This window comes from Oncorhynchus mykiss, chromosome 20, assembly GCF_057628025.1.
Source record: "Oncorhynchus mykiss isolate SJ-2025 chromosome 20, ASM5762802v1, whole genome shotgun sequence".
NCBI lineage: Eukaryota > Metazoa > Chordata > Actinopteri > Salmoniformes > Salmonidae > Oncorhynchus > Oncorhynchus mykiss.
In genome coordinates, this window is record NC_143041.1 from 13,966,491 (window position 1) to 13,989,946 (window position 23,456).

The 23,456-nt window shown below is 44.1% G+C and overlaps 1 protein-coding gene across 1 annotated transcript in view; it reads right to left on the minus strand.

Annotated features, from left to right (window-relative positions):
• The window catches only part of spata20 (spermatogenesis associated 20), a 76,634-nt gene that overhangs the window by 14,717 nt on the left and 38,461 nt on the right, over nucleotides 1–23,456 (minus strand). The window contains exon 14 of the mRNA XM_021575651.3: nucleotides 17,451–17,531. Coding sequence (XP_021431326.2) covers nucleotides 17,451–17,531 — 81 coding nt within the window. The remainder of the gene's footprint in view (nucleotides 1–17,450; nucleotides 17,532–23,456) is intronic.

The following is a 23,456-nucleotide window of genomic DNA, read 5'->3' on the forward strand; positions in this document are numbered from 1 at the left end:
GTCAAGTTGGTTGTTCATCATTGTTAGACAGTAGTGGTGTAACAGACCGTAGTTGGCAGCGATTACAGCTGTGTCTTTTTGGGCACGTCTCTAAGAGATTTCTACACCTGGATTGTACAATATTTGCTCATGATTCTTTTTTAAACTCTTCAAGCTCCGTCAAGTTGGTTGTTCATCATTGTTAGACAGTAGAGGTGTAACGGACTGTAGCTGATCCGTGTCCTGTACGGACCACCCCCCACGGTTCGGCACGCATGTGAACCGCAGATCAACTGCAAAGTTTAACCATCACAGTGTGAAATACAGTTTTACTGCCGCGGTTACTTTTTAAAGTAGTAATTCGTCTCGATGCTGCAGTGAAAAGATAGAGGCAAGACTGATGCGTGCTGCGTTTTACTCTGAAGCCTGAAGGTTGATTTGATCATTTAAAAAAAAGCATTTGTGTGCACTGTTCACGTGAACGGGGCACGTTGAATCCCAACGAATCAATCCTGGATGCTCACGTTGACAAAAAGCAAAGAAGAAAATAAGACCATGAACAGACATGGAGCTGGCAGAGGAGCTGAAGAACTGGAAAAGCCTCCCGCTTCATTTAAGTCTCACGTATGGGAGCATTTTGACTTCCCTGTCAAATATGATGCCGGAAGAAGGGTGGTGGACAACACCATTACGGTGTGTTGGCATTGTGCCACAACAAAGCTGTAGGATCATGGAAATACATGGAGCGTGGCCACACATTTGGAGCGTCATCCCCCTGGTGTGTCAGTGACGGGAGCCAACTCAGCCCAGAGACAACTTCTCACCGCGGCATTTAAGCAGCCCGTTGCTGCAGAGTCAGACCGGACTAAAGTCATCACCAAATCTATTGGGATGTTTATCGCGGCAGACATGAGGCCATACTCTGTTGTGGAAAACAAAGAGTTGAAAAATATGGCGAAAGGGCTTGAGCCACGCTACGAAATCCCCTTGCGCACCCACTTCAGTGTGAAGATGGACCGAGCACGCCCCCATTCTCATCAACGGGGCTGTAGAGGAGCAGGTTGGTGTCCACATCAACAACAAACTAGAATGGTCCAAACACACCAAGACAGTCGTGAAGAGGACACGACAAAGCATATTCCCCCTCAGGAAACTCGAAAGATTCGGCATGGGTCCTGAGATCCTCAAAAGGTTCTACAGCTGCAATATCGAGAGCATGACTGGTTGCATCACTGCCTGTTACGGCAATTGCTCGGCCTCCGACCGCAAGGCACTACAGAGGGTAGTGCGTACGGCCCAGTACATCACTGGGGCTAAGCTGCCTGCCATCCAGGACCTCTACACCAGGCGGAGTCAGGGGAAGGTCCTAAAAATTGTCAAAGACCCCAGCCACCCCAGTCATAGACTGTTTTCTCTACTACCGTTCTCTTTTTACCGCCAAGACATGAACAGATAATCCTGAACAGATAATCAAATGGCGACCCGGACTATTTGCATTGTGTGCCTCCCCCCAACCCCTCTTTTATGCTGCTGCTACACTCTGTTTATCATATATGCATAATCAATTTAACTATACATTCGTGTACATACTACCTCAATTGGGCCCAATTGAGGTAGTATGTACACGAATGTGCTCCTGCACGAATGCGCTCTTGCACATTGGCTAACCAGGCTATCTGCATTGTGTCCCACCTACCACCCGCCAACCCCTCTTTTACACTACTGCTACTCTCTGTTCATCATTTATGCATAGTCACTTTAACCATATCTACATGTACATACTACCTCAATCAGCCTGACTAACCGGTGTCTGTATGTAGCCTCGCTACTTTTATAGCCTCGCTACTGTATATAGCCTGTCTTTATACTGTTGTTTTATTTCTTTACTTACCTATTGTTCACCTAATACCTTTTTTGCACTATTGGTTACGTGACAAATACACTTTGATGTAATATCGTGCCAGATCTTTATGAACAGGAAAATATCAAAATTGTTGACGAATTATCCAAGACATCCTCTGTTGCCCTCACCACAGACGGCTGGACCTCCAGGGCAACGGAAAGCTAAGTGAATGTGACTGCTCACTACACCAGAGGCGTGAGAGATGTGAAGTCCGGTGCTACAGACAAGCCCCCTCTATCAGAGTCACACAGGCACAAATCTGGCGCAGGTACTGCTAGGAGCAGGAGCAGAGTGGAAGCTAGAGAGGCCCAACAGCAATATCCCAACCACCACAGATAATGCCAAGAACCAAGCAAATGCAGTGATAGAGGCTGAACTGGGGCCACAGATAGCTTGCTTTGCACATGTGATCAATTTAGCATCCTAAAGGGGAATCTCAGTGAACCAGATGGAACGCCTCCTTGGGAGGATCAGGAAGGTGGTTTCCTTTTTACACCGGAGCACAACAGCCACTCATGTGCTTAACACCAAGCAGGAAATGTTACAGCTACCGACTCACGAGCTCATACACCATGTCACAACAACATGGACCTCTACTTATGACATGTTGGAGAGCTATCTTGAGCAGCAGGCAGCTGTATACTCTGCACTGACAGACAAGACCCTAAAAAAGACAAAAACATCATCACCTTGTCTGATGATGACGTGAAAGTGGCAGAGGAGGTCCTCCAGGTGCTCAAACCCCTCAAAACAGTTACAACCCTAAGGAGCACTGAAACTGCACCGTCTGTGTCCGTGATCCTGCCTCTGAAAACAAGGATTCTACAATCCATGGCCCCAAGTGAGGAAGACAGCACCATCACTAGAGATGTCAAGGCTGCCATTAGAGAGGACCTGAACCCCAGATGCCCCCCTAATGTACTGGACTACTTTCATAGAGCTACTGCACTGGATCCAAGGTTCAAGTCCCTGTCTCACCTAGACCCTGCGCTGCCCCGGAGGACATACAGTGATGTCACCACTGAGATTCTGGCCACTGAAGAGGTAAAAGAAAAAAAAGAAAAAATAGTGAATTACTTAAATAATACATATAGTGCAGTCTAATCTTAGTCAATGCTATCGCTATTAGAATCATCCATTTTTGACTTGGAATAATAATGGCTTTTATTAAATGTTATTGCCACGATTATAGTTCTATGAAATATGAAACTAAATCATTAGTTTAATAGAACAAGTCATTTTTGCTGCAGGGTCAAGCCACAGAGCCGACAGGAGCAGACTCAGAGGCACCTCCTCTGCAAAATAATTCAGTCATGAAGGAGCTTTTCGGGAAGACCTTTGCGAGCAAGGACACAGGCAAGACGTTTGCCAAGACCATCAAAGAAGAGGTGGCATCCTACAAGGCAGCGAGCGTCATTGCAGTGGATGGTGATCTACTGACATGGTGGAAAAGCAATGAGTGTAAATACCCTCACATTGCCATGACGACAAGACACTACCTTACTGTGCCTGGCAATTCAGTTCCTAGCGAGAGGGTGTTCTCCACGGCAGGGGACATAGTGACTGCAAAGAGGTCTACCCTCTCCCCAGACAATGTAGACATCCTCATCTTTTGGAAAAAATAATTTTAATTCATAAGCTCAGCTCTGTTTTGCTTTCTTTCTTTTTGTACTTTTGTTTGATGACGTGGACACAGGCTATTTTTTCATTCACTATTGTTCAAAGGAAGAAGGTATCATGCCTCATATTGCACTTTACTTTAACAATTGAGTATTGAATATTTTATTTTAATATTTTATTTAAACATTGAAAAGTTCCTTGCTTTTAATGTTCTTTAAGTAATAAATGGAAAGCAAAGTTGTGTCTCCCTTTTTTTTTTGCTGATCTGAAAAACGATCCGATACGTGACTCAAAACCGTGATCCGAACCATGAGTTTTGTGATCTGTTGCACCACTACTAGACAGTCATTTTCAAGTCGTGCCAGAGATTTTCAATCCCATTTAAGTCAAAACTGTAAATGGGCCACTCAGGAACCTTCAATGTCGTCTTGGTAAGTAACTTGTGTATACATGGCCTTGGGTTTAAGGTTATTGTCCTTCTGAAAGTAAAAATTTGTCTCCCAGTGTCTGTTGGAAAGCAGGTTTTCCTCTAGGATTGTGCCTGTTCTCAGGTCTTTATTTTTATACAAACAAAACTCCCTAGTCCTTGCTAATGATGAGCATATCCATAACATGACGCAGCTACCACCATGCTTGAAAATATGACAAGTAGCAAGATGTTGGATTTCCCCCAAACATAATGCTTTATATTCAGGACAAAAAGTACATTTCTTTTCCACATATTTTGCAGTATTACTTTAGTGTCTTATTGCAAACAGGAAGCATGTTTGGCATATTTTCTTATTCTGTACAGACTTTCTGTCACGACTCCCGTCGAAGTTGTCCCCCCCGCCTGTTCGGGTGGCGCTCGGCGGTCGTCGTCACCGGCCTACTAGCCGCCACTGATCCCTTTTTCTTTTCTGTTAGTTTTGTCTCATTAGTTACACCTGTTCCTATTTTGTGTGTGCGTGATTTGCTTCCCTATTTAGCGTGTGGAACCCGCCCCTTTGTTGTGCGGGATTATTTTAATGTTCACGTTGTGTCGTTGGTGTTGTTTGTGCTCTGGACCGTGTTACCCGTTGTTTTGGGTTGGTCAGTGTTTTGGCACCCTGCGTGTTTGGGCATTTACATTTGGTGCCGCATTAAAGTGCATCTTTCCCCTGGACCTCTCTGCTCTCTGCGCCTGATTCCTCTCTACACACCTAGCCAGCCGTGACACGTTCTTCTTTTCACCCGGTCATTTAGGTTAGTATTGTGGAGTAACTACAATGCTGTTTATCCATCCTCAGTTTTTACAGAGTGAGTCCATGCCGCTTATGTGACTTAAGAAAATGTAGCTTTGCCGTAACAAATGTGTTGAATACTTGACTCAAGACATTTCAGATGTCTCAAGTTGAGGGAGCGTGCAATTGGCATGCTGACTGCAGCAATGTCCACCAGAGCTGTTGCCAGATAAATAAATGAACATTAAAATGACAAAAAAGCCGCCGCCAACGTTGTTTTAGAGAATTTGGCAGCATGTCCAACCACAGACAACGCCAGCCCAGGACCTCCACATCTGACTTCTTCACCTGCGGGATTGCGTCAGCCCAGCCACCCGGACAGTTGATGAACCTGTGGGTTTGCACAACCGAATCATTTCTGCACAAACTGTCAGAAACTGTCTCAGGGAAGCTCATCTGCATGCTCGCAAGCCTCACCAGGGTCTTGAACTTACGGCAGTTCGGTGTCGTAACTGACTTCAGTGGGCAAATGCTCACCTCCACTAACACGCTGGAGAAGTGTGTTCTTCTCAGATGAATTCGGTTTCAACTGCACCTGGCAGACGGCAGACAGCTTGTATGGTGTTGGGTGAGCGAGCGGTTTGTGAACAGAGTACCCCGTGATGGCGGTGGGGTTATGGTATGGGTAGCTATGAACAACGAACACAATTGCATTTTATCTATGGCAATTTGAATGCACAGAGATACGAATGACGAGATCCTGAGGCCCATTATCGAGCCATTCATCCCCCGCCATCACCTCATGTTTCAGCATGTTAATGCAAGAATCTGTACACAATTCACAGAAGCTGCAAATGTGCCATACTCACCACACATGACACCCATTGAGCATGTTTGGGATGCTCTGGATCAAAGTGAACAGCGTGTTCCAGTTCCCAATAACATGACTAAAAGAATGTGGAAACCTGCTCATTTAACATCTCATTACAAAATCATGGGCATTAACATGGAGTTGGTTCCCCGTTTGCTGCTATAAGAGCCTCACACCTCTGGGAAGGCTTTACACTAGATGTTGGAGCATTACTGCGGGTAATTGCTTCCATTCAGCGACAAGAGCATTAGTGAGGTTCGGCACTTATGTTGGGCGCTTAGGCCTGGCTCACAGTTGTCGTTCCAATACATCCTCAAGGTGTTTGATGGGGTTGAGGTCAGGGCTCTGTGCAGGACAGTTAAGTTCTACCATACCAATCTCAACAAACCATTTCTGTATGGACCTCGCTTTGTGCATGTTAAATGAGCAGGTTTCCCACATGGTCATGCTGAAACAGGAAAGGGCCTTTTCCAAACTGTTGCCACGAAGTTAGAAGCACAGAATCGTCTAGAATGTCATTGTATGCTGTAGCGTAGTGTTAAGATTTGCCTTCATTGGAACTAAGGGGCCTTGCCCAAACCATGAAAAACATACCAAAAGAGAAATGACATGGTTACAGTAGGCTAGCCAAGAGGAATGCTCAGTATTTTTTTTAAGCTTTCTTTTTGCAGACTATCAACTAGCTAGCATATTGCTAGTATGTTCACTATTGGAGGTTAACTTTTGCAAATCACTTTCCCTAAAAGAAATACGCTCAGTGAGACATCAGTACTGCTCGAGAAGTTGCGTGGTGGCGCTTGAATGAACAGCCAATCAGATTTCTCAAATACAAATAGCATGACATTTATGCGTGTAGTCTTCAATGGTAGATTGCGACAGAGCAGGTAAATGTTGAACTGGAATGCAAAAAGGCACTGAAAAGTTACTGGCCCAAGAGTTACTGGCCCAGTGACTGACGATATCCACTGGCCCAACGTGATTTAGTGGCCCCGGGCCAGCAGGCCATCGTTAATGTCGGACATAGCGCGTGAAATAAAATGAATGAATGTGCTAGAAAACAATAGGCTATGTGGATTTCAACTCATCCTTAACACATTAAGGATGAGTCCTGCCCTGCCTATGCCCTGCCTATCTAAGGTCTTCGAAAGCCAAGTCAACAAACAGGTCACTGACCATCTCGAATCCCACCGTACCTTCTCCGCTGTGCAATCTGGTTTCCGAGCCGGTCACGGGTGCACCTCAGCCACGCTCAAGGTACTAAACGATATCATAACCGCCATCGATAAAAGACAGTACTGTGCAGCCATCTTCATCGACCTTGCCAAGGCTTTCGACTCTGTCAATCACCATATTCTTATCGGCAGACTCAGTAGCCTCGGTTTTTCTGATGACTGCCTTGCCTGGTTCACCAACTACTTTGCAGACAGAGTTCTGTGTGTCAAATCGGAGGGCATGCTGTCTGGTCCTCTGGCAGTCTCTATGGGGGTGCCACAGGGTTCAATTCTCGGGCCGACTCTTTTCTCTGTATATATCAATGATGTTGCTCTTGCTGCGGGCGATTCCCTGATCCACCTCTACGCAGACGACACCATTCTATATACTTCCGGCCCGTTCTTGGACACTGTGCTATCTAACCTCCAAACGAGCTTCAATGCCATACAACACTCCTTCCGTGGCCTCCAACTGCTCTTAAACGCTAGTAAAACCAAATGCATGCTTTTCAACCGTTCGCTGCCTGCACCCGCACGCCTGACTAGCATCACCACCCTGGATGGTTCCGATCTTGAATATGTGGACATCTATAAGTACCTAGGTGTCTGGCTAGACTGTAAACTCTCCTTCCAGACTCATATCAAACATCTCCAATCGAAAATCAAATCTAGAGTCGGCTTTCTATTCCGCAACAAAGCCTCCTTCACTCACGCCGCCAAACGTACCCTAGTAAAACTGACTATCCTACCGATCCTCGACTTCGGCGATGTCATCTACAAAATTGCTTCCAACACTCTACTCAGCAAACTGGATGCAGTTTATCACAGTGCCATCCGTTTTGTCACTAAAGCACCTTATACCACCCACCACTGCGACCTGTATGCTCTAGTCGGCTGGCTCTCGCTACATATTCGTCGCCAGACCCACTGGCTCCAGGTCATCTACAAGTCCATGCTAGGTAAAGCTCCGCCTTATCTCAGTTCACTGGTCACGATGGCAACACCCACCCGTAACACGCGCTCCAGCAGGTGTATCTCACGGATCATCCCTAAAGCCAACACCTCATTTGGCCGCCTTTCGTTCCAGTTCTCTGCTGCCTGTGACTGGAACGAATTGCAAAAATCGCTGAAGTTGGAGACTTTTATCTCCCTCACCAACTTCAAACATCTGCTATCTGAGCAGCTAACCGATCGCTGCAGCTGTACATAGTCTATCGGTAAATAGCCCACCCATTTTTACCTACCTCATCCCTATACTGTTTTTATTTATTTTATTTTCTGCTCTTTTGCACACCAATATCTCTACCTGTACATGACCATCTGATCATTTATCACTCCAGTGTTAATCTGCAAAATTGTAATTATTCGCCTACCTCCTCATGCCTTTTGCACACAATGTATATAGACTCACCTTTTTTCTACTGTATTATTGACTTGTTAATTGTTTACTCCATGTGTAACTCTGTGTTGTCTGTTCACACTGCTATGCTTTATCTTGGCCAGGTCGCAGTTGCAAATGAGAACTTGTTCTCAACTAGCCTACCTGGTTAAATAAAGGTTAAATAAAACAAAATAAAAATTATACGGGATGTGCAAATTCATGCGCTCTTCCTCCGTGTAGAAATTTGACTGCAACCACAGCTCGCACACACACCCAGGTACCGAGAGGCGGGACTGACAGCAGATGGTCGAACCATCCGCGTTTCCCTGTCATCGCTCACTTTGTGACTGCCTGTCCTATCAATAGATTGGACGATATGCATATTCCAGCATTCTAGCAGCAATGGGCTCAGCAGACTTTTTTTTCTGACTAGCCTAGTAGATTTAAGTGGAAAAAAGTACCCGGCTGAAAAATACTCTGTAATCGGCTGTATAGCCGACAGCCGGCACTAGTGTAAAATACTGCTAATCCCTATTCCCTGATGATAGAAAGAGAGGGTGTGAAAAGGAAGGTGATTTTTAGACTGAAGAAGAAAGAGACGAGAAAAGGAAAGAGATCCAGAGAGAAAGGGCGTGTGTAACAGAGATTGGGTACTTGTTAAAAGGTGATGTGTGTTTGCTTGTAACCGTCGTAAAGCCTATGCGAGAAAAAGGTTAGGCACAACCAGCAACCTGATAATCAACCCATTTTGGCCTTCAATAGAACATCTACCAACATCTAGCACACAGCAATTACAATCAAGGCCGATTTTACACATCATTGTCTGGAGCATTAATTGATATGGGGGGGGGGGGGTTAGGGGAGCATTTAACTCTAGAGCAGGGGTATTCAACTCTTACGCTACGAGGTCCAGAGCCTGGTGGTTTTCTGTTCTACCTGATAATATATTGCACCCACCTGGTGTCCCAGGTTTAAAACAATGAAAAAACACTGGAACTAGAGTCGAGATCCAGAGTTGAGTTTGAGGGCTCTAGATTAGAGCAATGAATATACATGGAATAAACAAAGTATGTGATGCTAAAATGCATCAAACTGGACACAGCTCATTCCCCTCAATTAACCCTGCCTTGCCTCAGCCCTGACCGACAGATTACTTCATGATTAGAATTGAATTAAACTACATCGTCTCTCCCTCTGCCTAATGTGTCGTGGAGAACACTTCCCTTGTTATTTTATTTCCTCCGCTCTCTTCTCCCTTTCTCCTCCACCTTATCCTCCCTCTTTTCAACCTCCCTCCCTCTCTCTCTCTCTCCATCCTTTCCCCTCCCTCCCTCCCTCCCTCCCTCCCTCTCTCTCCTATCAGATATTATGGGAACAGTAGTTTTCCCGCTAGAGGGCGATATTGTTAAATCAGTGGTTCCCAACCAGGGGTGCTAACCTGGGATACTTGGCCTATCCATAGGGGGTACTTGAGAAGACTCATGAGACCATAGGCCTACTGGTAATATGCACATGAGGGAGAACTTCCGGGGAACTCTGGGCCAGAGCAAAATTCAGAAAAGGATTGGGAACCACTTTAGATTATCAGCTCTAGGCCCGCCCAAGGCTCTCTCTCCTGGGGTGTGTGTGTGTGTGTCCAAGGGTACTGCTAATGGCTTTCTGTTTTGTCTACATCTGGAGATGCATGTCTGTGGTACCCTCTTTCTTTCTCTCAATTATAGGCTTGTTAAAAATGACAACATCTCTCCTTCCATTCATGATGATATCCATTCATGATGATATGATATTCCATTTTCTATCCCTCTTTCTCTGCTCTCCATTCTAAGCCCCAGAAACATCCAGAGGTCCCACATTATCCCTGACCCTCTTAGCTAGAGTTGACATTGCTCTCTCCCAGAACTTCTTAGGGCATTTGAATATGGACACCCAGCGGTGTCCTGTTACGTTCTCTCTCTCTTCTCTTGTGCGGCATCATTCTACTCATGGCTTTATCCGGTGCGGCATGACATTCTCTCTACATGTTCATCTGTACGGGTTATTGCTGGTCCTGGTGGTAATCCTTATGGCCGATCTCTATGCTGTGATCTCCTACGTGTTCCCATTACCCCATTGAACTGAGATATCATCAAGGTACATGTTTAAAAATGTGAAATAAATTAGCATTATAGCATTTTCTTTCCAAACAAATGACTGCTAAACAGCAGCAGACTACCTCACGATAAAGATAATAGAAGTGTATTGAGTGTGTGTGTGTTGGTGTGCATAAGTGTCAGTGGTCGCAAAGTATAGATTGCCGCGGTCTTTCCTCAGTGGCATTAGGGTATGTTGTTAGACAGTGGCTAGAGAGGGCGCCGTAATGAGAGAAACATCACATACTGGAAGAAATGATACGCTACTGAAAACATTAGGATATTCATCCTACAGGATGAATCACGTTTCATTTTCTGCTCCCCATCAAATAAGAGAGGAAATGCAAAACTGCCACCTGTCATCCTTCCTCAATTGCACATGCCGACCCTCGTGACGCTGGCTGCCGACAGTTTTCTTTCTACCTGATTAAAGAGATAAAGTCCAGACAGGCTCGACTTATTTTAGGAAACTCTCTGAATGGACAGAGATAATTAGCGAACTCATACATGCACACCCACCCACCTAAAAGGACCCATTAATCAAAGCCGCCTGCAGCGCATCTTGCTCAAATCACATTTCTTCTTTCTCAGAAAAAAAGGGGGGAAAAAGTATTAAAAACCTCGTCTTTGCTACAATTCCTTTCTATAGGATATCAACAACTAGTCGACACTATAGGATAATGCCAAATCAATGTAGCCCATCACGTAAATTGCCAAGGAAAGTGGAGGGGAGATATGGAGACAGCTGTGATATAGGCCTAGGCTACTGTATAAGAAGATGAAATTGACAACCATTAGAGAATAGAAACACATGCACACAGCCTGTCCATATTCTATCTGCTGTTGACACATGTTTGTGAACCAACGGATGGTAATGTTGGCACCAGGCCTACATTTTAATCTGTGCAATCACTTATTGACAAGGGTAGCCTAAACTCTGGCGGATATTTCACCGCTCCCTCCTTGTAATTGATCCATCTCTTCTGGCAACTCACCTCTCTCTTAAACAGGTAGCCTATGCTATATATAGACAATGAACAGCAATATACAGCACCAGTCCAAAACTTGGACACACCTACTCATTCAAGGGTTTTTCTTTATTTTTACTATTTTCTACATTGTAGAACAATAACGAAGACATCAAAACATATTTTATACTTGAGATTCTTCAAAGTAGTCACCTTTGCCTTGATGACAGCTTTGCACACTCTTGGCATTCTCTCAACTAGTTTCACCTGGAATGCTTCACCAACAGTCTTAAAGGAGTTCCCACATATGCTGAGCACTTGTTGGCTTTTCCTTCACTCTGCGGTCCAACTCATCCCAAACCATCTCAATAGGGTTGAGGTCAGGGAGATTGGGGAGGCCAGGTCATCTGATGCAGCACCATCACTCTCCTTCTAGGTCAAATAACCTTTACACAGCCTGGAGGTGTGACCTGGGTCATTGTCTTGTTGAAAAATGATAGTCCCACTAAGAGCAAACCCGATGGGATGGTGTATCGCTGCAGAATGCTGTGGTAGCTATGCTGGTTAAGTGTGCCTTGAATTCTAAATAAATCACAGACAGTGTCACCAGAAATACACCCCCACAACATCACACCTCCTCCTCCATTCTTGACGGTGGGAACCACACATGCGGAGATGATCCGTTCACCTACTCTGCGTCTCACAAAGACACGGCGGTTGGAACCAAAAATCTCACATTTGGACTCATCAGACCAAAGGACCGATTTCCAGAGGTCTAATGTCCATTGCTTGTGTTTCTTTGTCTAAGCAAACCAAGTAGTGGTTTCTTTGTAACAATTCGACCATGAAGGCCTGATTCACGCAGTCTCCTCTGAACAGTTGATGTTGAGATGTGTCTGTTACCTGAACTCTGTGAAGCATTTATTTGAGCTGAAATCTGAGGTGCAGTTAACTCTAATGAACTTATCCTCCGCAGAAGAGGTAACTCTGGGTCTTCCTTTCCTGTGGCGGTCCTCATGAGAGCCAGTTTCATCATAGCGCTTGATGTTTATTGTGCACTTAAAAGAAACTTTCAAAGTTCTTGAAATTTTACAGATTGACTGACTTTTATGTCTTAAAGTAATGATGGACTGTCATTTTCTTTGCATATTTGAGCTGTTCTTGCCATAATATGGACTTGGTATTTTATCAAATAGGGCTATCTTCTGTATAGCACCCCTACCTTGTCACAACACAACGGGTTGGCTCAAATGCATTGAGGAAAGAAATTCTGTCACGACTTCTACCGAAGGTAACTCCTCTCCCTGTTCGGGCGGCGCTCGGCGTCGCCGGTCTACTAGCCATTACCGATCACTTTTTCTTTTTCTGGTTGTTTTGTCTGTGTTCCTTTTCACACCTGGTTTTCAATTGCTTTGATTTCTGTGGGTATATAGGGCACCTGTTACCTGCCGTAATTCGTGCAGGATTAGACTTGTGTGTATTGCGTTCGATGGTATTTGATGTTTGTTGTTTTTTCGCTATTACGCACGTGTATGTAAAGTGTCGGAACTGTGTTAGTCCCTCCGTGTGTTTGCACGATTATTCAAGAGCGTAGTTTTGGGAGTTTTGTTCTGTGCCGTTTGCATTGGTGGACTATATTATTAAACACGCTTCTCAGACTCCTACACCTCTCACCAAGACGCATGATATCACAAATTCCACAAATTAACATGGCACACCTGTTAATTGAAATGCATTCCAGGTGACTACCTCATGACGCTGGTTGAGAGAATGCCAAGAGTGTGCAAAGCTGTCATCAAGGCAAAGAATATAAAATATAAAATATATTTTGATTTGTTTAACACTTTCTTGGTTACTACATGATTCCATATGTGTTATTTCATAGTTTATTTCTTCACTATTATTTCTACAATGCAGAAAATAGTAAAAATAAAGAAAAACGGTTGAATGAATAGTTGTGTCCAAACCTTTGACTGGTACTGTAGTTTGAAACCTAGAACTTTTCGAGGAGAGAAGCGTCGATCGATCCACTTGTTTGCTGAACAGATATAAAATAGGCGACAGTGTTGGCAATGAACTGTCGTGGAAGTTTAAAAGGTGAGAGCGACGTGAAGCTATGGTATGATGTGATCACACTGGCTAAATGGAAACATTGCTGCATTGCAAAAAAACAGGCAGAGAGAAATTCATGAATTTATTCATTCACACAATGAACCCACAGACCTGCCAGTGGTAGTGCGTGGACTGTCAGGGGCAGTGCGTGGACTGTCAGTGGCAGTGCGTGGACTGTCAGGGGCAGTGCGTGGACTGTCAGTGGCAGTGCGTGGACTGTCAGTGGCAGTGCGTGGACTGTCAGTGGTAGTGCGTGGAATGTCAGTGGCAGTGCGTGGACTGTCAGTGGCAGTGCGTGGACTGTCAGTGGCAGTGCGTGGACTGTCAGTGGCAGTGCGTGGACTGTCAGTGGCAGTGCGTGGACAGTCAGTGGCAGTGCGTGGACTGTCAGTGGCAGTGCGTGGACTGTCAGTGGCAGTGCGTGGACTGTCAGTGGCAGTGCGTGGACTGTCAGTGGCAGTGCGTGGACTGTCAGTGGCAGTGCGTGGACTGTCAGGGGCAGTGCGTGGACTGTCAGGGGCAGTGCGTGGACTGTCAGGGGCAGTGCGTGGACTGTCAGGGGCAGTGCGTGGACTGTCAGTGGCAGTGCGTGGACTGTCAGTGGCAGTGCGTGGACTGTAAGTGGCAGTGCGTGGACTGTCAGTGGCAGTGCGTGGACTGTCAGTGGCAGTGCGTGGACTGTCAGGGGCAGTGCGTGGACTGTCAGTGGCAGTGCGTGGACTGTCAGTGGCAGTGCGTGGACTGTCAGTGGCAGTGCGTGGACTGTCAGGGGCAGTGCGTGGACTGTCAGTGGCAGTGCGTGGACTGTCAGTGGCAGTGCGTGGACTGTCAGTGGTAGTGCGTGGACTGTCAGTGGCAGTGCGTGGACTGTCAGTGGCAGTGCGTGGACTGTAAGTGGCAGTGCGTGGACTGTCAGGGGCAGTGCGTGGACTGTCAGTGGCAGTGCGTGGACTGTCAGGGGCAGTGCGTGGACTGTCAGTGGCAGTGCGTGGACTGTCAGTGGTAGGCTATACCCTGTATTTTCTGTAGCATTAAAAAGATTCTGCTGATGTTTCCAGTCATATAAAATGTAATAGGCTAGAAATGACATGTTTATACAGACGTAAGGCCACATTTTTGCCGGGCAAAGAAAGGAGATGAAACGTTTCTCTATTTGCCATTAAAGGCATTGGAATTGTTCCATGCATCTCTCTCACATAGTAGGGTAGGCTACATACACATACACAGTAAATCAATGTTTTGCTAAGTTTTATACAGAACTATATACGGTTACTTCACACAAATATTTTCATTAATTAAGTGCCTGGGTTTGTAGCCATGAAAAATGAAAAACCCAGACTGTGCCGCAATGATCTCTGTCGGAGCCCACGGGTGCTGCGGTGTTGCATCCCTCTACCCCCTGTGCAATGGCCAAGTTACCTCACAGCTACCCCCAGTGAGAAATTCCTGATTGCCGCCGCTGAGCAGGACTGTGGTTCTAAGAGGCAGGCTGAGCGATTGGCTCATTGGTGATGGTGTGTTAAGACAAGAAATACTCAGCTATCGAACATCCCCAAATTAGCCTTTTTCTATATCCGTGGCGTGATCACAGGACAGGACAGAGAAACCCGACATGCTCACATGCGAACAAAAGAAAAGACAACCAAGAAATGAATAAAACTCATGATGACATGAGATGAATAAAGTTAGGAGCTAGGACTGAAATAGGTGCTGGAGGCCTATTCATTTCTGGGACTGGTAGGCAACTGTTTATATGGGCAAGAGCTCCACAATACTTTTGAGCTAATATTCTATATGAGGACAATGAGCTCAGTAGAAAAATGGAGGTGCTGGTTGGCTACTCAGCTCCGGTGATCTCCTGTCCAAGTCAAACACAGGATATAAATGATAAAGCTATGTCACGGGCAATTGATACATTAAAAGGGGGATACATCTGGGGAAGAAAATAAAGGGCCTCATTGCCAAAATCCAGAAGCATCCATTTTACAAAAGGAGGGTAGGTGGAAAAACTATTCACACAATGAAACAACTATTTTATAAATAGGCCTACAGCTACACAGTAGCCTAATGGTGGCTGGCTGCCAGGGGTGGAAAAAGTACCCAACTGTCATACTTGAGTAAAAGTAAAGATACTTGAGTCATTTTCTATTAAGGTAAAAGTAAGTCACCCAGTAAAATTCTACTTGAGTAAAAGTCTAAAAGTATTTGGTTTAAAATATACTTAAGTATCAAAAGTTGAAATCAATTCAAATTCCTTACATTAAGCAAGCCAGACGGCACCATTTTCTTGTGTTTTTTTTAATTTACGGAAAGCCACGGGCACACTCCAACATTCAGATATCATTTATAAAAACGAAGCATGTGTGTTTAGTGAGTCCGCCAGATCAGAGGCAGTAGGGATGACCAGGGATGTTCTCTTGATAAGTGTGTGAATTTGACTATTTTCCTGTCCTGCTAAGCATTCAAAATGTAACGAGTACTTTTGGGTGTCAAGGAAAATGTATGGAGTAAAAAGTACAAGATTTTCTTAAGGAATGTAGTGAAGTAAAAGTAAAAGAGGTCCAAAATATAAATAGTAAAATAAAGTACCAATAAGTGGTACTTTAAAGTAGCTTTACTTTACACCAGTGCGTGCTGCAAATCAACTAGCCTCATCTTAAAAAAAAAAAAAAAGAGGTGATAGAGCTAAATCGACACAAATGTAATTGATTAGATTACTCCGTCAATAAAAAAATAAATACAGAATGTACATGTAAATGTACATGTAGCTCTGAAGCTAACATCAGTTCACTAACGTTACTCTAGAACTTTATTTGCGTTAGCAAACCATAACGCAAAATGTGCTAATTTCAAAGCTGATTGTTTTTCCCCTTGCCGAGACGAACCGCCCAACTGTCTGGCTGCGCGAGTGGAGACAGCGCATATTTTTTCTAAAAGAAGACAATAGACTACTTATATGAAAATGTTGTTGATCAGTAGGCCTAAATGGTCCCAAATGAACAGGGAAACAGATGGTCATCTGCAGCCCCAAAGACCACTGGAATCAGCCAAAACGATCTCGATATCTCAAATGGATGAACACACTCCTATTGAAGATGCATTCACCTGTATTGTGAGTGGGCCTAGGCTACATCTTGATTTACCCAGTTTATGAAGAGATTGACCATTCAAATAAATGATAACCATTATGTTGTTATGTAGTTCAATTGTTAAAGACAAAGTCAAATTGATTGTATGGTTGTATAATGTATTTGTTACTGCATACATGGTTGGCTCTGGGGAAAAAGTCTCAAAATGTTCAAATTTAATTCTATTTATTATTGGCATAACATATCGGTCTCTTTGACCTCCAAAAATTGGTATCGGACGTGAAAAAAAACAAAAATCGGTCGTCCTCTAAATCAGTAGTTTCATTAGGATTCATTTAGGCCTTAATAATCACTCGCGATACAGCGAGGCCACTGTGCCTGACATTTAAACAACACGAGGTTAGCCAACACCCCAGGCACTGTCACAACCAGCCCTGCTGTGTGTGTGTGTGTGTGTGTGTGTGTGTGTGTGTTTGAGACCGTGTGAGAGTATGAAAGTGTGTGTGTGTGAGAGATGAATTTGACAACCTGACCTTTTGGTATGATTGCTGTAACACTCATTATGAGACAAACTTAAGGACAAGAGGATGTGTCACTCCAAAATAACTTAGAAATAATTTAAATAAGCAATAAAGCCCAAAGGGGTGTGGTTTATGGCAAATATACACAACGTGTATATTGCACAACGTGGAGTGCTTGGATACAGTCCATATACCACAAAACCCCAAGGTGCCTTATTACTATTTAAACAGGTTACCACCGTAATTAGAACAGTAAACAAGCTATTTTGTGTCATACCCGTGGTATATTGTCTGATATACCACAGCTTTCAGCCAATCAGCATCCAGGGCTTGAACGTCCCAGTTTATAATAAGTAACAAGTAACTAGTAATAACTAATTTAGAGAGAGGTTGGTCAGGATGTACTGTACTGGTGGATTGCTGCTAAAAACTGCCTAATAATGAATTTAGCCCTTAATTCTTACCTTGTGTGGAAGGAACAGAGAGTTGACTGTTGCTAGCAGACTGGAGGTGTCCGGTGCATCCCTCTGACCACAGATTACTATCTAGAGAGGAGGGAAGAGAGAAAGAGAGAGAGAGAGAGAGAGAGAGAGAGAGGGAGGGGAGAGAGAGAGAGAGAGGGGAGAGAGAGAGAGAGGGGAGAGAGAGAGAGAGGGAAGAGGGAAGAGAGAGAAGGAGGAGAGGGAAGAGAGAGAGAGAGAGAGAGCGAGAGAGAGCGAGAGAGAGAGAGAGAGGGAGGGGAGAGAGAGAGAGAGAGGGGGAAGAGGGAAGAGAGAGAAGGAGGAGAGGGAAGAGAGAGAGACAGAGCGAGAGAGAGAGAGAGACAGAGCGAGAGAGAGAGAGAGGAGAGATGGAAGAGAGGGAGGGAAGAGGGAAGAGAGAGGAGGAGGAGAGGGAAGAGAGAGAGAGACAGAGCGAGAGAGAGAGAGAGCGAGAGAGAGCGAGAGAGAGCGCGAGAGAGCGAGAGAGAGAGAGAGAGAGAGAAGAGAGAGAGGGAGGGGAGGGAGAGAGAGAGAGAGGGAAGAGGGAAGAGAGAGAAGGAGGAGAGGGAAGAGAGAGAGAGAGACAGAGCGAGAGAGAGAGACAGAGCGAGAGAGAGAGAGAGACAGAGCGAGAGAGAGAGAGAGACAGAGCGAGAGAGAGAGACAGAGCGAGAGAGAGAGAGAGGAGAGATGGAAGAGAGGGAGGGAAGAGGGAAGAGAGAGGAGGAGGAGAGGGAAGAGAGAGAGAGAGAGCGAGAGAGAGAGAGAGCGAGAGAGAGCGCGAGAGAGCGAGAGAGAGCGAGAGAGAGCGAGAGAAGAGAGAGAGGGAGGGGAGGGAGAGAGAGAGAGAGGGAAGAGGGAAGAGAGAGAAGGATGAGAGGGAAGAGAGAGAGAGAGAGAGCGAGAGAGAGAGAGACAGAGCGAGAGAGAGAGAGAGGAGAGATGGAAGAGAGAGAGGAAGGTGAGAGGGGAGAGAGAGAGAAGAGAGAGATGGAGGAGAGGGAAGAGAGAGAGGGAGGAGAGGGAAGAGAGAGAGAGAGAGAGAGAGGAGGAGAGAGAGAGGAGAAGAGAGAGAGGGGGGAGAGAGAGGGGGGGAGAGAGAGGGAAGAGAGAGGGAAGAGAGAGGGAAGAGAGAGAGGGGGGTGGGGAGAGGGAAGAGAGAGAGAGGTTCAGGATAAACCAAATTACAACACAGTCAAAACAAAACTATATTGCTTATTGGGAAACACAAACACAAGCACAAAGCAAAATGCAGTGCTATCTGGCCCTAAATTGACAGTACACCGTGGCTAAATATTTGACCATGGTTACTGATCAAAACCTTAGAAAAACCTTGACAAAGTACAGGCTCAGTGAGCACAGCCTTGCCATTGAGAAAGGTAGACACAGGAAAACCTGGCTCCCAGTAGAGGAAAATGTCAAAAATATAAAACAATTAGAGAGTGTAATTTTCCCAAATTTGAAACCCTTATTCAAGGTTTCAAATACCTCTCTGATGAGAGTAGGCTACCCGTCCTGTTGGGGGAGGACACAGAGAGCTGTGGGTTGGCAGCGCACTACATTGCTGCCTGCCATAAGTTGAGGGACAGTGTCTAACAGACCAATCAACCTGCACATGTCCTCTACTGTATGCTTATTGTTATTGTTCAATGTATGGTTATTTTGTTATTGTTGTCCCGTTGACAATTTTTGAAATCTCATTTTTATTTATTTTTTATATTGTAAATATCCATAACAATATTTGGCAATATGTACATTGTTACGTCATGCCAATAAAGCAAATTGAATTGAATTGAATTGAGGGGAGAGGAGAGAGAGAGAGAAGAGAGAGAGGGAAGAGAGAGAGAGAGAGAGAGGGAAGAGAGAGAGAGAGAGAGAGAGATAGGGAATAGAGAGGGAGAATAGAGAGATGGAAGAGAGAGAGGGAATAGAGAGAGGAGAGAGAGAGAGGAGAGAGAGAGAGAGAGGGGGGGGAGAGATGCCAATGGCATGTACCAGATGCTCAGCAGGCTCTGCTCACACTTACTGGCCTGAGGCCAAACCACGACCAACAACATTGGACACTCTATGGAACAAAAAGCCTTCACTATATCATCCTGGAATATCCAAGGCCTGAGGTCATCTGCCTTTGGCCTAAAGAGCAGGAACCTGGACTTCACCAAAGAAATCGGTAATACAGACATTGTCATCCTGCAAGAAACCTGGTATAGAGGAGATGGACCCACTGGTTGCCCTCTAGGTTACAGAGAGCTGGTAGTCCCATCCACCAAACTACCAGGTGTGAAACAGGGAAGGGACTCAGGGGGTATGCTAATTTGGTATAGAGCAGACCTAACTCACTCCATTAAATTAATCAAAACAGGAACATTCTACATTTGGCTAGAAATTCAAAAGGAAATTATTCCCTCCCACATATGCCCCCCTAGGCACAACTATGACAACATAACCAACAAAAACAGGTCACAACTCCTGCAGCTCTGTCACACGCTGGGTATGTACATTGTCAATGGTAGGCTTCGAGGGGACTCCTATGTTAGGTACACCTATAGCTCATCTCTTGGCAGTAGTACTGTAGACTACTTTATCACTGACTTCAACAGAGAGCGTTCACAGTCAGCCCACTGACACCCCTATTAGACCACAGCAAAATCACAGTCTACTTAAACAGAGCAATACTCAATCATGAGGCATCAAAGCCAAAGGAACTGAGTAACATTAAGAAATGCTATAGATGGAAGGAATGCAGTTTGGAAACCTACCAAAAAACAATTACGCAACAACAAATTCAATCCCTTTTAGACAATTTCCTGGGTAAAACGTTCCACTGTAATAGTGAAGGTGTAAACTTGGCAGTAGAAAATCTTAACAGATTATTTGACCTCTCAGCTTCCCTATCAAATCTAAAAATCTCAAATAGAAAACCGAAGAAAATTAACAATAATGACAAATGGTTTGATGAAGAATGCAAAAATCTAAGAAAGAAATTGAGAAACCTGTACAACCAAAAACATAGAGACCCGGAAAACCTGAGTCTGCGCCTTCACTATGGTGAATCACTAAAACAATACAGAAATACACTACGGAAAAAGAAGGAACAGCATGTCAGAAATCAGCTCAATGTAATTGAAGAATCCATAGACTCTAACCACTTCTGGGAAAACACTAAACAAACAACAACACAAAGAATTATCTATCAAAAATTGAGATGTATGGGTAAACCACTTCTCCAATCTTTTTGGCTCTATAACAAAGAATAAAGAGCAAAAACATATACATGATCAAATACAGATCTTAGAATCAACTATTAAAGACTACCAGAACCCACTGGATTCTCCAATTACATTGAATGAGTTACAGGACAAAATAAAAACCCTCCAACCCAAAAAGGCCTGTGGTGTTGATGGTATCCTCAATGAAATGATCAAATATACAGACAACAAATTCCAATTGGCTATACTAAAACTCTTTAACATCATCCTTAGCTCTGGCATCTTCCCCAATATTTGGAACCAAGGACCGATCACCCCAATCCACAAAAGTGGAGACAAATTTGACCCCAATAACTACCGTGGAATATGCGTCAACAGTAACCTTGGGAAAATCCTCTGCATTATCATTAACAGCAGACTCGTACATTTCCTCAATGAAAACAATGTACTGAGCAAATGTCAAATTGGCTTTTTACCAAATTACCGTACAACAGACCATGTATTCACCCTGCACACCCTAATTGACAACCAAACAAACCAAAACAAAGGCAAAGTCTTCTCATGCTTTGTTGATTTCAAAAAAGCCTTCGACTCAATCTGGCATGAGGGTCTGCTATACAAACTGATGGAAAGTGGTGTTGGGGGTAAAACATACGACATTATAAAATCCATGTACACAAACAACAAGTGTGCGGTTCAAATTGGCAAAAAACACACACATTTCTTCACACAGGGTCGTGGGGTGAGACAGGGATGCAGCTTAAGCCCCACCCTCTCCAACATATATATCAACGAATTGGCGCGGGCACTAGAAAAGTCTGCAGCACCCGGCTTCACCCTACTAGAATCCGAAGTCAAATGATGTAAATATATCACTAGCCACTTTAAACAATGCTACCTTATATAATGTTACTTACCCTACATTATTCATCTCATATGCATACGTATATACTGTACTCTATATCATCGACTGTATCCTTATGTAATACATGTTAACTATGCCACTTTGTTTACATACTCATCTCATATGTATATACTCTACTCGATACCATCTACTGTATCTTGCCTATGCTGCTCTGTACCATCACTCATTCATATATCCTTATGTACATATTCTTTATCCCCTTACACTGTGTACAAGACAGTAGTTTTGGAATTGTTAGTTAGATTACTTGTTGGTTATTACTGCATTGTCGGAACTAGAAGCACAAGCATTTCGCTACACTCGCATTAACATCTGCTAACCATGTGTATGTGACAAATAAAATTTGATTTGATTTGATTTGAAATGTCTGCTGTTTGCTGATGTCACCAACCAAGGAGGGCCTACAGCAGCACCTAGATCTTCTGCACAGATTCTGTCAGACCTGGGCCTTGACAGTAAATCTCAGTAAGACCAAAATAATAGTGTTCCAAAAAAGGTCCAGTCACCAGGACCACAAATACAAATTCCATCTAGACACTGTTGCCCTAGAGCACACAAAAAACTATACATACCTTGGCCTAAACATCAGCGCCACAGGTAACTTCCACAATGCTGTGAACGATCTGAGAGACAAGGCAAGAAGGGTCTTCTATGCCATCAAAAGGAACACACATTTCAACATACCAATTAGGATTTGGCTAAAAATACTTGAATCAGTCATAGAGCCCATTGCCCTTTATGGTTGTGAGGTCTGGGATCCGCTCACCAACCAATACTTCACAAAATGGGACAAACACCAAATTGATACTCTGCACGCAGAATTCTGCAAAAATATCCTCCGTGTACAACGTAGAACAGCAAACAATGCATGCAGAGCAGAATTAGGCCGATACCCACTAATTATCAAAATCCAGAAAAGAACCGTTAAATTCTATAACCACCTTAAAGGAAGCAATTCCCAAACCTTCCATAACAAAGCCATCACCTACATAGAGATGAACCTGGAGAAGAGTCCCCTAAGCAAGCTGGTCCTGGGGCTCTGTTCACAAACACAAACACACCCTACAGAGCCCCAGGACAGCAGCACAATTAGACCCAACCAAATCATGAGAAAACAAAAAGATAATTACTTGACACATTGGAAAGAATTAACAAAAAAACAGAGCAAACTAGAATGCTATTTGGCCCTAAACAGAGAGTACACAGCGGCAGAATACCTGACCACTGTGACTGACCCAAAATTAAGGAAAGCTTTGACTATGTACAGACTCAGTGAGCATAGCCTTGCTATTGAGAAAGGCCGCCGTAGGCAGACATGGCTCTCAAGAGAAGACAAGCTATGTGCACACTGCCCACAAAATGAGGTGGAAACTGAGATGCACTTCCTAACCTCCTGCCAAATGTATGACCATATTAGAGATACATATTTCCCTCAGATTACACAGATCCACAAAGAATTAGAAAACAAATCCAATTTGATAAACTCCCATATCTACTGGGTGAAATTCCACAGTGTGCCATCACAGCAGCAAGATTTGTGACCTGTTGCCACGAGAAAAGGGCAACCAGTGAAGAACAAACACAATTGTAAATACAACCCATATTTATGCTTATTTATTTTATCTTGTGTCCTTTAACCATTTGTACATTGTTAAAACACTGTATATATATATATATATATATATATAATATGACATATGGATTGTCTTTATTGTTTTGAAACTTCTGTATGTGTAATGTTTACTGTTAATTGTTATTGTTTATTTCACTTTATATATTCACTTAATATATTATCTACCTCACTTACTTTGGCAATGTTAACACATGTTTCCTATGCCAATAAAGCCCTTGAAT